The sequence below is a fragment of the Brienomyrus brachyistius genome, chromosome 2, assembly GCF_023856365.1.
Source record: "Brienomyrus brachyistius isolate T26 chromosome 2, BBRACH_0.4, whole genome shotgun sequence".
In the NCBI taxonomy this organism is placed as follows: domain Eukaryota; kingdom Metazoa; phylum Chordata; class Actinopteri; order Osteoglossiformes; family Mormyridae; genus Brienomyrus; species Brienomyrus brachyistius.
The window spans coordinates 920,884-933,316 of NC_064534.1; the positions used below are offsets into that span (position 1 = coordinate 920,884).

General features: G+C 52.7%; 1 protein-coding gene and 1 long non-coding RNA gene across 4 annotated transcripts; one reads left to right on the forward strand and one right to left on the reverse strand.

Moving 5' to 3' along the window:
- Positions 1-827: 827 nt before the first annotated feature.
- anapc5 (anaphase promoting complex subunit 5) lies at positions 828-12,402 on the forward strand. Of its 2 annotated transcripts, XM_049001291.1 has the most exons (18): positions 830-1,366; positions 1,611-1,697; positions 2,280-2,359; positions 3,049-3,158; positions 3,476-3,716; positions 3,800-3,863; positions 6,286-6,387; positions 6,909-7,099; positions 7,194-7,275; positions 7,350-7,442; positions 7,551-7,732; positions 7,858-7,993; positions 8,171-8,245; positions 8,731-8,852; positions 9,205-9,312; positions 9,444-9,591; positions 11,366-11,522; positions 11,886-12,402. In XM_049001291.1, the coding sequence occupies exons 1-18, from the start codon at positions 1,166-1,168 to the stop codon at positions 12,095-12,097; spliced, it is 2,391 nt and encodes a 796-aa protein (XP_048857248.1). In that variant the 5' UTR covers positions 830-1,165; the 3' UTR covers positions 12,098-12,402. The 2 variants fall into 2 exon arrangements, with proteins under 2 accessions (XP_048857249.1, XP_048857248.1); XM_049001292.1 differs by lacking the exon at positions 1,611-1,697 and having other exon boundaries at positions 828-1,366.
- LOC125724640 (uncharacterized) lies at positions 4,067-6,279 on the reverse strand. Of its 2 annotated transcripts, XR_007387232.1 has the most exons (5): positions 6,134-6,279; positions 5,427-5,505; positions 5,191-5,269; positions 4,798-4,876; positions 4,067-4,091 (listed from the first exon to the last, which is right to left on the reverse strand). It is a non-coding gene; the product is annotated as an uncharacterized LOC125724640 (long non-coding RNA). The 2 variants fall into 2 exon arrangements; XR_007387233.1 differs by lacking the exons at positions 4,067-4,091; positions 4,798-4,876; positions 5,191-5,269; positions 5,427-5,505 and adding exons at positions 5,754-5,819; positions 5,898-5,976.
- Positions 12,403-12,433: the final 31 nt, after the last annotated feature.

Below are 12,433 nucleotides of genomic sequence, written 5' to 3' on the forward strand. Positions count from 1 at the left end.
GTTGGTGCTGTCATGCCTTCAGAAAACGATATCCAGTTGAGTCATGTTGTCGTGTATTGTAACACTTACGCCACTCCCACGACTGGCAACCGTGTGATGTAATCGTTTTTAAAAAGCACTTGTATGCATCACCTGATATAAAAACAGGAAAATGACAGAATTACACGGACTGACACGTGGCTTAGCGTTCTATCGCTGGCATCAAATAATATATGTATCGGATAGTTTAAAAAAGTATTTAAACGATTAGTTCCTATATATTGTTAAACTTAATTGGATATATTCAACACATTGTTTTTTTTTGTTTTATCTTACTTTAGCTTAAATCTGTCTTCACCACTGCAGACCTCCTCAATACCCACAAAGCTGAAGCCACTGAACCGAGCCTGTCAGTCTCATGTTCGCTTTTGTCTTCACTCTGAACATGATCCCAAGCAACTTAAACTTCTTCATTAAGGACAGATGTTCCCACACCAATCCCCTCTTCACTGACAGAGCATCCTGCAAAAGCAAAGCTGTAGGGATGTGCTAACACAGTGTAAAGCAGCACCATTCAACTGGAGGGCCGTCTCCAGTTGAATGGTGCTGCTTTACACTGTGTTAGCACATCCCTACAGCTTTGCTTTTGCAGGATGCCAGTTTCAGCAATCAGGAGGAAACTCCACTCCAGCACCCGGCATATACAGGCTTTTTTAGAGCTGCCCCTCCATCCTCTACCAAACGCACATGCTCTCCCCTTTGATATCAATGTTTGGTTACTCGCAGCATGGAGAGCTTCGGTGGACTCGCGTCTCGCGGGACTGCGCGCTTCTCAATCGGCTGCTCGAGGCTCTGCAGCGCGCACTGTGACCCGGCGGGGGGGCGGACCCGCTGCTTTCAGTTCCCTGTAATGGAGGCCGTGTGCCGCGCTTTTAAAAAACGGCAGCATTATTTTATTTCCAAGCCGGTTAGTTACTAAAACACTCATTTGTTTGTTGCTACCTGGATTGCATTGCAATTCGTTTCTTTGGTGTTTTGTTGTGGTGTGAAGAGCTGTGCAGGGAGATCTGGAGACCTGCATAAAAGCGGTGCGATGCGGCTGTAATCGTGTTACATGTTGAGTTATTTCTATCGTGATTGTAACTAGGGCTGCATTAAGGTTCTGCGTTTCAGATTTTCTTTTACTATGGCGAGCGTCCACGAAAGCTTATACTTTAACCCGATGATGACGAACGGGGTGGTCCACGCTAACGTTTTCGGCATAAAGGACTGGGTGACTCCCTACAAGATCTCTGTGCTGGTGCTACTGGTCGAGATGGTCAAGTCCAAGCGCATGGCCCTCATCGAGAGGAGGCGTCTCAACAAACTCATCCTGCCGCTGCAGCAGGTTAGGTTCTGCCTTACTCCTTTATGTGAGATGTGCGTTAAAATGTTCCTTAATAGTACACTACTCCAGCAGATTGAGGTGCCCGTGTGGACATTTTATAGATGTAGGTGCAGTGTCTCCAAAAATGTGGTTTTGATTTCTGTCTGACCCTCGTGCTCGCATACTGCCTGCCTGTTTCGGTTTCTGGTTGTTTGCAGTATTTCGTCACGGGGCTGATGCAAAACTATATGCTGTTTCTTCTCAGTTATATTACGGTGCAAACCGCAGCAATACCAAACATCCATTTGTGCAATTAGGAGATGAAAGAAAAGCGCCCAGGGCCAGAAGAAAGGTACAGAGCGTGTAGATGTGAAAATCCGTGACCTGATAAAGCTGTCGAATAAATAAATACACAGATGTATGAATGCATTGCAGTGTTGTCACAGTGCTCAGTGGTGTTCAGTGTCACTTTTGGCTGGGAACGGGGAAGATGCAGCAGTGATGGAGGCGCAGGAGTTTTACAGGCTGACAGCGGCTGGCACAAAAGCGCTCCATAGAGGACTGAGATGACAATTTTCCATTACCTGGTCAGGCGCTGCAATGAGCTAGTGTGAATCTGAGTTTGGTTGGCTTCTCCTACGAGGAGTACATCCTGCATCCTCACATTTACGGCTTACACGGGATATTTAGGATGCATGTAATGGCGTCTCCTGACAGGCAGTATCATGAGCTATAATTGGACAATCAGTATCATGACCGGTGATTGGACAGGCAGCAGGTCGTGAGGTCTGATTGGACGAGGTATCTGTCATGACTGTTCGTTTGCAGAGCCCCTGCCATGCTCCATTGCCACAGCAGAGAGTCACATGCAAAGGCTGTTAGCTACATAATGCCTGAGTTGGGATTTTCACACCCGTGGCGTGTCTGTCTGCAGGGTCCTGACCTGACGCTCAGCCAGCTGCTGAAGACGGTGGAGGAGTGCTCCCCGAAGATGGCTGCCACGCTCAAAATCAAGTATTCATGCCACCCTCCTGCTGCTCTCCTTCTGTCAGGCTCACTGTTAAAGTCGTCTTTGTGTCACTGTGATTCCTGCACTGCCCCTTGCTCCCCCGTATTTTAGTCCCCTCCCCCCTCCCAGAGTGCTGCGCTTTGTGAAATTCACCAGTTTTAATTTTCTATAGTAAATGATACTTTTTAAGTTTTTGTAATAAAAGAAAGCAGTTTAGAACTTATTCTTTTTTTATGTTCCAAAAACAAGTAGTAACCCCAAACCCCCCCCCCCCACCCCCCAAAGCGTGATATCTGCAATGACAGACTGCAGACGCCTTGGGCTCTGGGATATGCTGCCCTGGGACCCTCTGCTCTACATCTCTGTACACTTGAGAAGGCCAGTTCTGACCTGTGCAAACAGCAGGGCAGCCCCACTGGAAACCTGCTTTGTATCTGCCGCTCTGCTCCAACCTGTACTTGCGTGGTTGGTGGTGAGGGTTCAGGGATGAGAGGGACTCGGCCATCTGCCTGCCTACCTGCCTGCATTTGTTGAATTCCACAGATGATCAGCTATTATCCAAAGGAAGAAGATGCTCAGAATAAGCAAAGCTGGTTTGCCTGTGAGAGGGGCAGCCTTTCCCTCTGCTCTAAGCCAAGTCTTCATTCTGCTTCAGATTGATGATGCTTTCTAATGGGCACGTCTCTCCTTGAAGGTTGCGTGACATGGTTGCTGGGAACCTCAGGGATATGGAGTCCTTCTTTGATACCCTTCCGAACCCCTTCAGTGAGTCGGAGTCAGAGGCCAGCAAGACCAGCGTTGTCGGTGAGCCGGAACCTGCTCGCTGCCTGTGCTTTTCATAGGTTTTAATTTCCTGTCACAGATGTTGGTTTGCAGGTGTCATGCTGCCGCTTTTTGCACTAACCTGGCCACTCGGTGTCCCCTTATCAGCTTTTTCAGTGCTTTATAGAATGTTTGCTTCAAGGTGAACTATTTCTGCGTTTCAGTTGACGTGTTTATAGATGTGCTGTAATATAGGAGTGGTTGGGCCCTGGGACCCCTCCCCAGCCTGGTTTGGCCCCTAAGCTCCCTCACTCTCCGGGACCCACACTGATCACTGGCTGATGCTTCTCCCCTCCCAGGACTCTTCATGAGACACATGCTGTTGGCCTACAACAAGCTCTCCTTCAGCCAAGTGTACAAGCTCTACATCGCTCTGCAGCATTACTATGTGGCCGGGACCGGGGGAGGCACCTGGAGGGCCACAGCTGATGTCGACATGGACCTGAATGAGATGGAGCTGACTGGCACTGAGGATGCCGCGGGGGCAAAGGCAGAGAAGGAGGACCTGGACACGGGCCCAATGCAGGAGGCGGAGCTCATGTAGGCCCCCCCCCCCAGCCAGCCGGCTCCTACGTGGCCCATTGAGTTCCGTACCACTATGACCCGCCATTGATTCTTCACAGTGACGAGTCGCAGAGGAGGTGCCCGCTGTCCCAGAAGCAGGCTGAGTACTTCCTGGTACGCCAGGTGAGTGACTGACAGAGCCTTCGTCCGTGGGGGGGTTCCCGTGTAGTAACACTGTCCTCCTTAGGCGTACCTCCTGAAGACTGACGAGAACAGAGCCCTTCGTCCGTGTGGGAGTTCCCGTGTAGTAACACTGTCCTCCTTAGTCGTACCTCCTGAAGACTGACGAGAACAGAGCCCTTCGTCCGTGTGGGAGTTCCCGTGTAGTAACACTGTCCTCCTTAGTCGTACCTCCTGAAGACTGACGAGAACAGAGCCCTTCGTCCGTGTGGGAGTTCCCGTGTAGTAACACTGTCCTCCTTAGTCGTCCCTCCTGAAGACTGACGAGAACAGAGCCTTCGTCCGTGTGGGAGTTCCCGTGTAGTAACACTGTCCTCCTTAGGCGTACCTCCTGAAGACTGACGAGAACAGAGCCTTCGTCCGTGTGGGAGTTCCCGTGTAGTAACACTGTTCTCCTTAGGCGTACCTCCTGAAGACTGACGAGAACAGAGCCCTTCGTCCGTGTGGGAGTTCCCGTGTAGTAACACTGTCCTCCTTAGGCGTACCTCCTGAAGACTGACGAGAACAGAGCCTTCGTCCGTGTGGGAGTTCCCGTGTAGTAACACTGTCCTCCTTAGGCGTACCTCCTGAAGACTGACGAGAACAGAGCCTTCGTCCGTGTGGGAGTTCCCGTGTAGTAACACTGTCCTCCTTAGGCGTACCTCCTGAAGACTGACGAGAACAGAGCCTTCGTCCGTGTGGGAGTTCCCGTGTAGTAACACTGTTCTCCTTAGGCGTACCTCCTGAAGACTGACGAGAACAGAGCCCTTCGTCCGTGTGGGAGTTCCCGTGTAGTAACACTGTCCTCCTTAGGCGTACCTCCTGAAGACTGACGAGAACAGAGCCCTTCGTCCGTGTGGGAGTTCCCGTGTAGTAACACTGTCCTCCTTAGGCGTACCTCCTGAAGACTGACGAGAACAGAGCCCTTCGTCCGTGTGGGAGTTCCCGTGTAGTAACACTGTTCTCCTTAGGCGTACCTCCTGAAGACTGACGAGAACAGAGCCCTTCGTCCGTGTGGGAGTTCCCGTGTAGTAACACTGTCCTCCTTAGGCGTACCTCCTGAAGACTGACGAGAACAGAGCCCTTCGTCCGTGTGGGAGTTCCCGTGTAGTAACACTGTCCTCCTTAGTCGTACCTCCTGAAGACTGACGAGAACAGAGCCTTCGTCCGTGTGGGAGTTCCCGTGTAGTAACACTGTCCTCCTTAGGCGTACCTCCTGAAGACTGACGAGAACAGAGCCTTCGTCTGTGTGGCAGTTCTCGTGTAGTAACACTGTCCTCCTTAGTCGTACCTCCTGAAGACTGACGAGAACAAAGCCCTTCGTCCGTGTGGGAGTTCCCGTGTAGTAACACTGTTCTCCTTAGGCGTACCTCCTGAAGACTGACGAGAACAGAGCCTTCGTCCGTGTGGGAGTTCCCGTGTAGTAACACTGTCCTCCTTAGGCGTACCTCCTGAAGACTGACGAGAACAGAGCCCTTCGTCCGTGGGGGAGTTCCCGTGTAGTAACACTGTCCTCCTTAGTCATACCTCCTGAAGACTGACGAGAACAGAGCCCTTCGTCCGTGTGGGAGTTCCCGTGTAGTAACACTGTCCTCCTTAGGCGTACCTCCTGAAGACTGACGAGAACAGAGCCTTCGTCCGTGTGGGAGTTCCCGTGTAGTAACACTGTCCTCCTTAGGCGTACCTCCTGAAGACTGACGAGAACAAAGCCCTTCGTCCGTGTGGGAGTTCCCGTGTAGTAACACTGTCCTCCTTAGTCATACCTCCTGAAGACTGACGAGAACAGAGCCCTTCGTCCGTGTGGGAGTTCCCGTGTAGTAACACTGTCTTCCTTAGGCGTACCTCCTGAAGACTGACGAGAACAGAGCCTTCGTCCGTGTGGGAGTTCCCGTGTAGTAACACTGTCCTCCTTAGGCGTACCTCCTGAAGACTGACGAGAACAGAGCCTTCGTCCGTGTGGGAGTTCCCGTGTAGTAACACTGTCCTCCTTAGTCGTACCTCCTGAAGACTGACGAGAACAAAGCCCTTCGTCCGTGTGGGAGTTCCCGTGTAGTAACACTGTCCTCCTTAGTCGTACCTCCTGAAGACTGACGAGAACAGAGCCTTCGTCCGTGTGGGAGTTCCCGTGTAGTAACACTGTCCTCCTTAGGCGTACCTCCTGAAGACTGACGAGAACAAAGCCCTTCGTCCGTGTGGGAGTTCCCGTGTAGTAACACTGTCCTCCTTAGTCATACCTCCTGAAGACTGACGAGAACAGAGCCCTTCGTCCGTGTGGGAGTTCCCGTGTAGTAACACTGTCCTCCTTAGTCGTACCTCCTGAAGACTGACGAGAACAGAGCCCTTCGTCCGTGTGGGAGTTCCCGTGTAGTAACACTGTCCTCCTTAGGCGTACCTCCTGAAGACTGACGAGAACAAAGCCCTGAAGGCTGCCGCCCTGCAGGAGGAGCTCAACAACATGCTCAAGTTCAACCCGGACTTTGCTGAAGCGGTAAGGAACCGCACCACTTCGTTTGCGTCGCAAGCCTGAAATATGGCGGTTAAGGTATGATAAGGAGGCCCTGATGTTGAACACTACAGCAAGGTCATGTAAGGCTCATTGAAAACATCGCTAGGCAGCCGCTGACATTACCCAGCAGGTCCTCCTGTGTGCTCTGTAGGCTCTTCATGTAGCTGCTCCACTGTAATTTTATTTTTGCACTATTTATAGGCATCCATTATTAGTCATCAACTCGCACAGCAGAGGGTTTAGCCTTTAGGGTTTGACTTTAAGGGTTAGCCGGTTACTCAGCTTGTGACCGGCTTCGTCCTGCTCCCTTGACCTCCTGGCTTTTAAGTAGTAATAAATCCATTTAATCACATATATTATTCATGCCAATTTGCTTCTAGATTGAAAGATGATACTTATTGATCTTATTCCTGAGGATGAAGGATTGAGACGGTTCTGCTCTAATCCCTTGGCCCCCAAGGGCCCGGCTGCCCCTCAACCCAGAGTGTCCCTGTTCCCTGCAGCACTATGTCACCTACCTGAACAGCATGCGTGTGCAGGACATCTACACCTCCACCCACAGCCTGCTGCACTACTTCGACCGGCTCATCCTCACCGGCAGCGACGGCAAGAGCAATGGGGACGAGGGTTACGGCCGCAGCCTCCGCTACGCCGCCCTCAACCTGGCTGCGCTGCACTGCCGCTTCGCGCACTAGTGAGTGTCCAGGGGGCGCCGCAGCCATATGTGCGGCAGGGAAGCATTACGCATTACCTGCAGTGCCATCGCTGAGGCCGCATTCTCCCTGTAGCCAGCAGGCGGAGCTGGCGCTGCAGGAGGCTATCCGCATCGCGCAGGAGTCCAGCGACCACGTATGCCTGCAGCACTGCCTGGTAAGTGCATGTCCACAAAGGCTGAGGCGCCCTGTACCCTCAGGCTGATTCATCTGCATGCCTCTGTGTTCCAGAGCTGGCTCTACACGCTGGAGCACATGAAGGGCTCAGACAGCTCGGTGCTGACGGAGGACTCTGTAAAGATGGCCGCCCACTTCTGTCTGCCGGTACGGTGTAGCGACATGCTGCCTGGGTCCGGCCCCGAGCCGGGCGCCGCCTCCCTGATGACTCGCTGCAGCATGCTAAGGTTCTCCTTCCTCCTGTTCTTATCTCAGTACTTGGCCTCCCTGGGCATTCAGTCCCTCGTCCAGCAGGGGGCAACAGGGGGAAAGACTGCCAACAAGCTGATGGATGCGCTGAAGGACACAGACATTTTGCACTGGAAACACAGCCTATCAGAGCTAATCGACATCAGTCTGGCGCAGACCACGTCCTTATGGAGGATGTATGGCAAGAGGTTAGCGCCTCTCAACCCGGCCGACCCCTATAGTTCTTATTCGAGCACGGGGTGAGTTCTCTGTGCCTCCCTGCTGTATGTCACTCAGTAACCTGTGCGCCCCCTGCTGGTGGCCCATCCTGCAGCACCATGGCGCAGCAGCAGGCGCAGCTTCTCCTCAACATGAACAGCCTGGAGCAGGTCAACTACGGCGTGCAGCAGAACAACACGGAGCCCTTTGCCGTGGTGCTGTGCCACCTGGCCGAGCTGCACGCCCAGCAGGTCAGCCGCCCCCCCTCCCTCCCCCGCCTGCACGCCGCCCCCCCCGCACGCCACCCCCTTACCTAACAGCTGTCACACGCGAAGAGCCTCATTCTCAGGATGAGACAGGCGCAGTTTGTTTTGTTTGTGCTGCGTCTCTTGTCTTCCCCGTCATTAATCTAGCCCTCCCTTCTTCAGGGTCTCTTTGGTGCTGCATCTGAGATCCTGACACACCTGAAGCAGCAGTTCCCCCCCCACACACAGCATGCCAAGGTAGGTTGGCACCGCCGTCGTCCTCATGCCTGTCTCCACTGACGCATGGCTGCAGTCCTGTTAGCATGTTAGCCGGCGGCTTGGGCTGCTGGGCGGCTTGGGCTGCTGGGCGGCTTGGGCTGCTGGGCGGCTTGGGCTGCTGGGCGGCTTGGGCTGCTGGGCGCTCTGCACCTCCCACTAGCTTTTCTGCCTTTTGCCTTTATGTACAGACTGGCATTGACTTAGTGTGACTTAGACGTCCTGCACTGATTTATGAGGGACCGGCAGTGAAGTGTCAGTACAGTCAGGAATAATAAATAAATGGTAAAGGTTCAGTCTGTACTTCTGCTAGTTTATTTCTGTGACGACATTGACTGCAGGTTATTAAATGCCATCCGTAGGCTGAAAGGTTAGACTGATTAATTTATTAAAGAAAGAGGCTGTGGTCTATCCATGCGTGTACAGGGCCCCCACTCACCCCCCTCCCCCCCGACATGCATCCCCAGCTGTGGATGCTGTGTGATCTGAAGATCCAGTTTGAGCGAGCCATGAATGACGGGAAGTACCACCAGGCCGAGGCCCACATGACCGCCATATCCGCCCTCAGTGAGACGGAGGGGCTGTACAGGTGGGGGCTCCCGGAAGCCGCCATTTTAACCGTGTGATACGTTGGCATGATTATAAGGGAACACACACGGCGATCAGAGATATAAGCGCGACTGAACGTAGCTCAGGCAGGCCTGTGAGTCGCAGCAGCTCGTAAAAGGTGAAGAGTGTTTCTATAAGGACGGAATTCACGAGGCTGCACAGCCCACAGCGGACAGAATCGCTGTCGATCACTGCTCAGTTTAACCCAATGAGATCGATAAAGTAACCAGTAGGGTGTGGTTTAAATTGGTCACGGGTTTACTCAGATGGGACATAGTTTGGTCATGGGGTCACGCCCCCTTGCATGCTGACGGCTGATGCGCGCTCCCCAGGAAGGCCCTGGTGCTGAAGGCACAGAACCGGAGCGGCGAGGCGTACGGCGTGCTACAGCGGCTGCAGGCGCTCTCCGAGGACGGCCGGAGCACCGAGATGGCCATCCGGTGAGCAGGGCTGTGAGGCGGGCCGGACGGCCGCACGCTGACCACAGAGTATTAGCATGCTAAGCTAGAAACAAGCAAACACTCATAATGAGGATTATCCTGCACCCCCCCCCTTTCCGCCTCTGCCTCAGGGTGATGCTGACCACAGCCGAGCTGCACTGGGAATCTTCCAGCTTCACCACCGCGTTGCCCCTCTTGTTGCGGGCACTGGCTCTGGCACGACAGCACCACCTACAGGCGCTGGCCTCTGAGACCATCCTGCACCTGGCCTTCTCCCAGGTGAGCTCCCATCATCCTTAAACCAGTAAGACTCACCTGACGTCCGTGGTGGGTGAAATGTTTTTTTTTTTTTGTTTTTTTTTTTTTTTTTAGAAAATGGGACCTCTCTCAGAATGACGATTCTGTGCATTGCCGTTTGGTGGCTGAGTCATGTCCTCGCTAAAACTGGGAATTTTGCTGTTAATCTATGGAGTGATTTACCAGGAAGGTGTCCTTGCTGCAGTGGAACTGGACAGTTGGAGCTGGACAGTGATGTAGCACACGGCAGCCCAGCTGAGTGAGGTGTGGCAGTGAGGACGCAGTCCTCTGCTCTGGTGTCAGTGGGTCACTGTGTTCTCCAAGATGTTTCCATCACTATTTAGTCCAGTATTTTTGCACTCGTCCCGTCTTAGATTCACGCGCCTTTTTTGTCACATGTTCCAAGAATCACAGTAAAAGTACTGGCCTGCTATTGCAGTGGAGGCGACAGGTGCTTGGGGGAGACCGGGACAAACTGCGACGCTGTACAAGACTGAGCAGGACAAGATGGCGCAATACAGGAATGAGTAACAAAGATGATAAATATAGCAGCAGGCACCGATTACTGGGGGTCCAAGTTCCCTGGCCTGAGTAGACACTCCTGCTACATTAACGTAAAATGTTCCATGAGCAATAGGGCAGATGAACCAAAGTATGGAAGGGTAAATAAGGATAAAATGCAGGTGGAGTTCTAACAATGGAAATACTCCCAAGACACTGATACATGTCAGTCATTGGTGTTGCGGTCTGAAGACTCTGAGATAGAAGCTGTTCTTAAAGTGGGGGGTGTTTGTGGGAATGCACCAGTAGGAGTGAGAAGAGGGTGTGAACTGTCTGGCTCGCATCCCTGATGAAGGATTCCACTCTCTTCTGGCAGCAGGAGTGGTAGATCGGCTTGGACTGTGGAAGACCTGCTCCAATTACTTTTGAGGCTGTCCAAACAGTCCATAATCTGCGTTTTACTTCTCAATCTTTAGCCTCCTCAGGCCTTCCTGGGGAGGCTGCTGGTGTTCGGAGATCATGAGAGGGAGTTCGATCTGGACGTCCAGGAACCTGACGCTGTTCTGTTTGATGAAAAATGGAGTCAATGTGTTCGGTCTCCTTCATTTTGGTGACGTTCAGGGAAAGGTTGTTGTTGTTGTAGTTGTTCCGCCATACGCTCAGCCGCAGTCGATGAACAGCATCCTGACATAGTTGTCCCTTCTTTTCTAAGTATCCCAGAGCAGTGTGCAGGGACAGAGAGATGGCATCTCTCACGGATCTGCCAGTCGCTGTGGCTGCAGCATTGAGCCCTTATTGTCATTGGAAGCCCTAGCTGCACTTGCGACCAGCTGACTGCTTGACATCTGAGCGCTTCTGATGTTTTATCTGCCCCACATGCATTTTTCAGGATTTAACAGAAGGCTTAAGGTAGTTCCAACCAGCTACAGAATTCTAGAATTCTAGAATTTTCTATTATGCATGTCAAGACACAGGACAACTCATTTATTTTCCAGGACATATGGCCATTTTTCTCCATTTTTTTTAAAGACTTTTCCATGACTGAAAAGTGCATTTAAAAAATTCAGGTTTCCCAGAACGTGTGGGATCCCTTACTTGTATGTCACTTTGGCCAAAAAGCGGGACACACAAATGTGATTAGTTGGTTTCAGGGCAAAAATCCAAGAGCATGAAGCTTCCTCTGACGTCTCTCTCTCTCTCTCTCCCCCTCCCTCTTCTCCCCCCCCCCCGGATTCCGGCACGGGGTGGGCTACAGCTGATGCTAGGTGTCCCGGAACAGGCTCTCAACATCCTGCAGGAGGCCATGGAGGCCGTCCTGGCCCACGGCTCCCTCCTGGACAAGGGCCGCGCCTTGCTGCTGGTGGCCAAGTGCCAGATGGCGGTGGCTGATGGGGGGGGCGACCGCCACGCTGGTAAAATCCCAGATCGGGCCGCTGCAGATTGGGCTGTTACGGGCACGTGTTTGAGTTCTCTGTACTTTGGGGACGGTCTCTCACATCCCAGCTCCTCATTCCCATGCACATTGTCGATATTTGTGAGTCACTGTGTTGTTTAGTAGCTGTATTGTGATTCTACAGGCATCAGAGTTTCTGAATCTGGTCCTGAGTGACCCCCCTCCCAGAAAAAACGTGGGCTGTCTGGCAGGGAGGGGGACGATCAGAAACATGGAGCGTGTGGGGGGGTCTGAGGACCAGGTTCACTGCATGATGTGAGCTTGGGGTGGGGGTTCATGCGTGTCCCTCACATCACGCTCTGTGACTTTGTTCCCTCCCCAGCCCTGGAGCTGGCGGTCCACACGCTGGATGAGACTGCCTCTTACTTCTCCCGCTTGGGCTGCAGGGAGCGCCTGCGGGAAGTGCACTATCTGCAGGCCAGGCTGCATCACTTGCTGGGCCACCACCCACAGCGCAACAAATGTGCGATGCTCTTTCGCATGCTGGACCAGGAGCTCCAGGGAGGTGGGACGCAGCCGGTCACACGTCTCTGATCGAGGCTGCGCAGCGATGGAGCGAGCGGCGCTCGGCATTGGACGTGCGGGTGGGCACGGCTGTGGCTGCCGATCCCGAACCTCGCCTTCCTTATGTCCTCTCATCACCTCCGGGATTACACAGAGTGCTCTCTGATCAGGGGTGAGGGAAGATATTTTAAATGGGGGGGTGAGCCATATGCCTCTATTTTTGTATTTAAAGTAATTAAACTCAAGTGGTTAAGATCATTTGTTTGTTTTGGAGGTCAGGCGAATGAGTCCAAAACAGCCCATTCTGTTAAAATAATAAAAATCAGCAGCATCTATACAGTGGCTTTTTGTATCATGTCTGAAAAG

Coding starts and splice junctions, on each gene's coding strand:
- anapc5 (XM_049001291.1), top strand. CDS start 1,166: ATGGCGAGCGTCCACGAAAGCTTATACTTTAACCCGATGATGACGAAC. Junction 1,698..2,279: donor CGCCCAGGGCCAGAAGAAAG/GTACAGAGCGTG, acceptor GTCTGTCTGCAG/GGTCCTGACCTGACGCTCAG. Junction 7,443..7,550: donor CCGCCCACTTCTGTCTGCCG/GTACGGTGTAGC, acceptor TTCTTATCTCAG/TACTTGGCCTCCCTGGGCAT.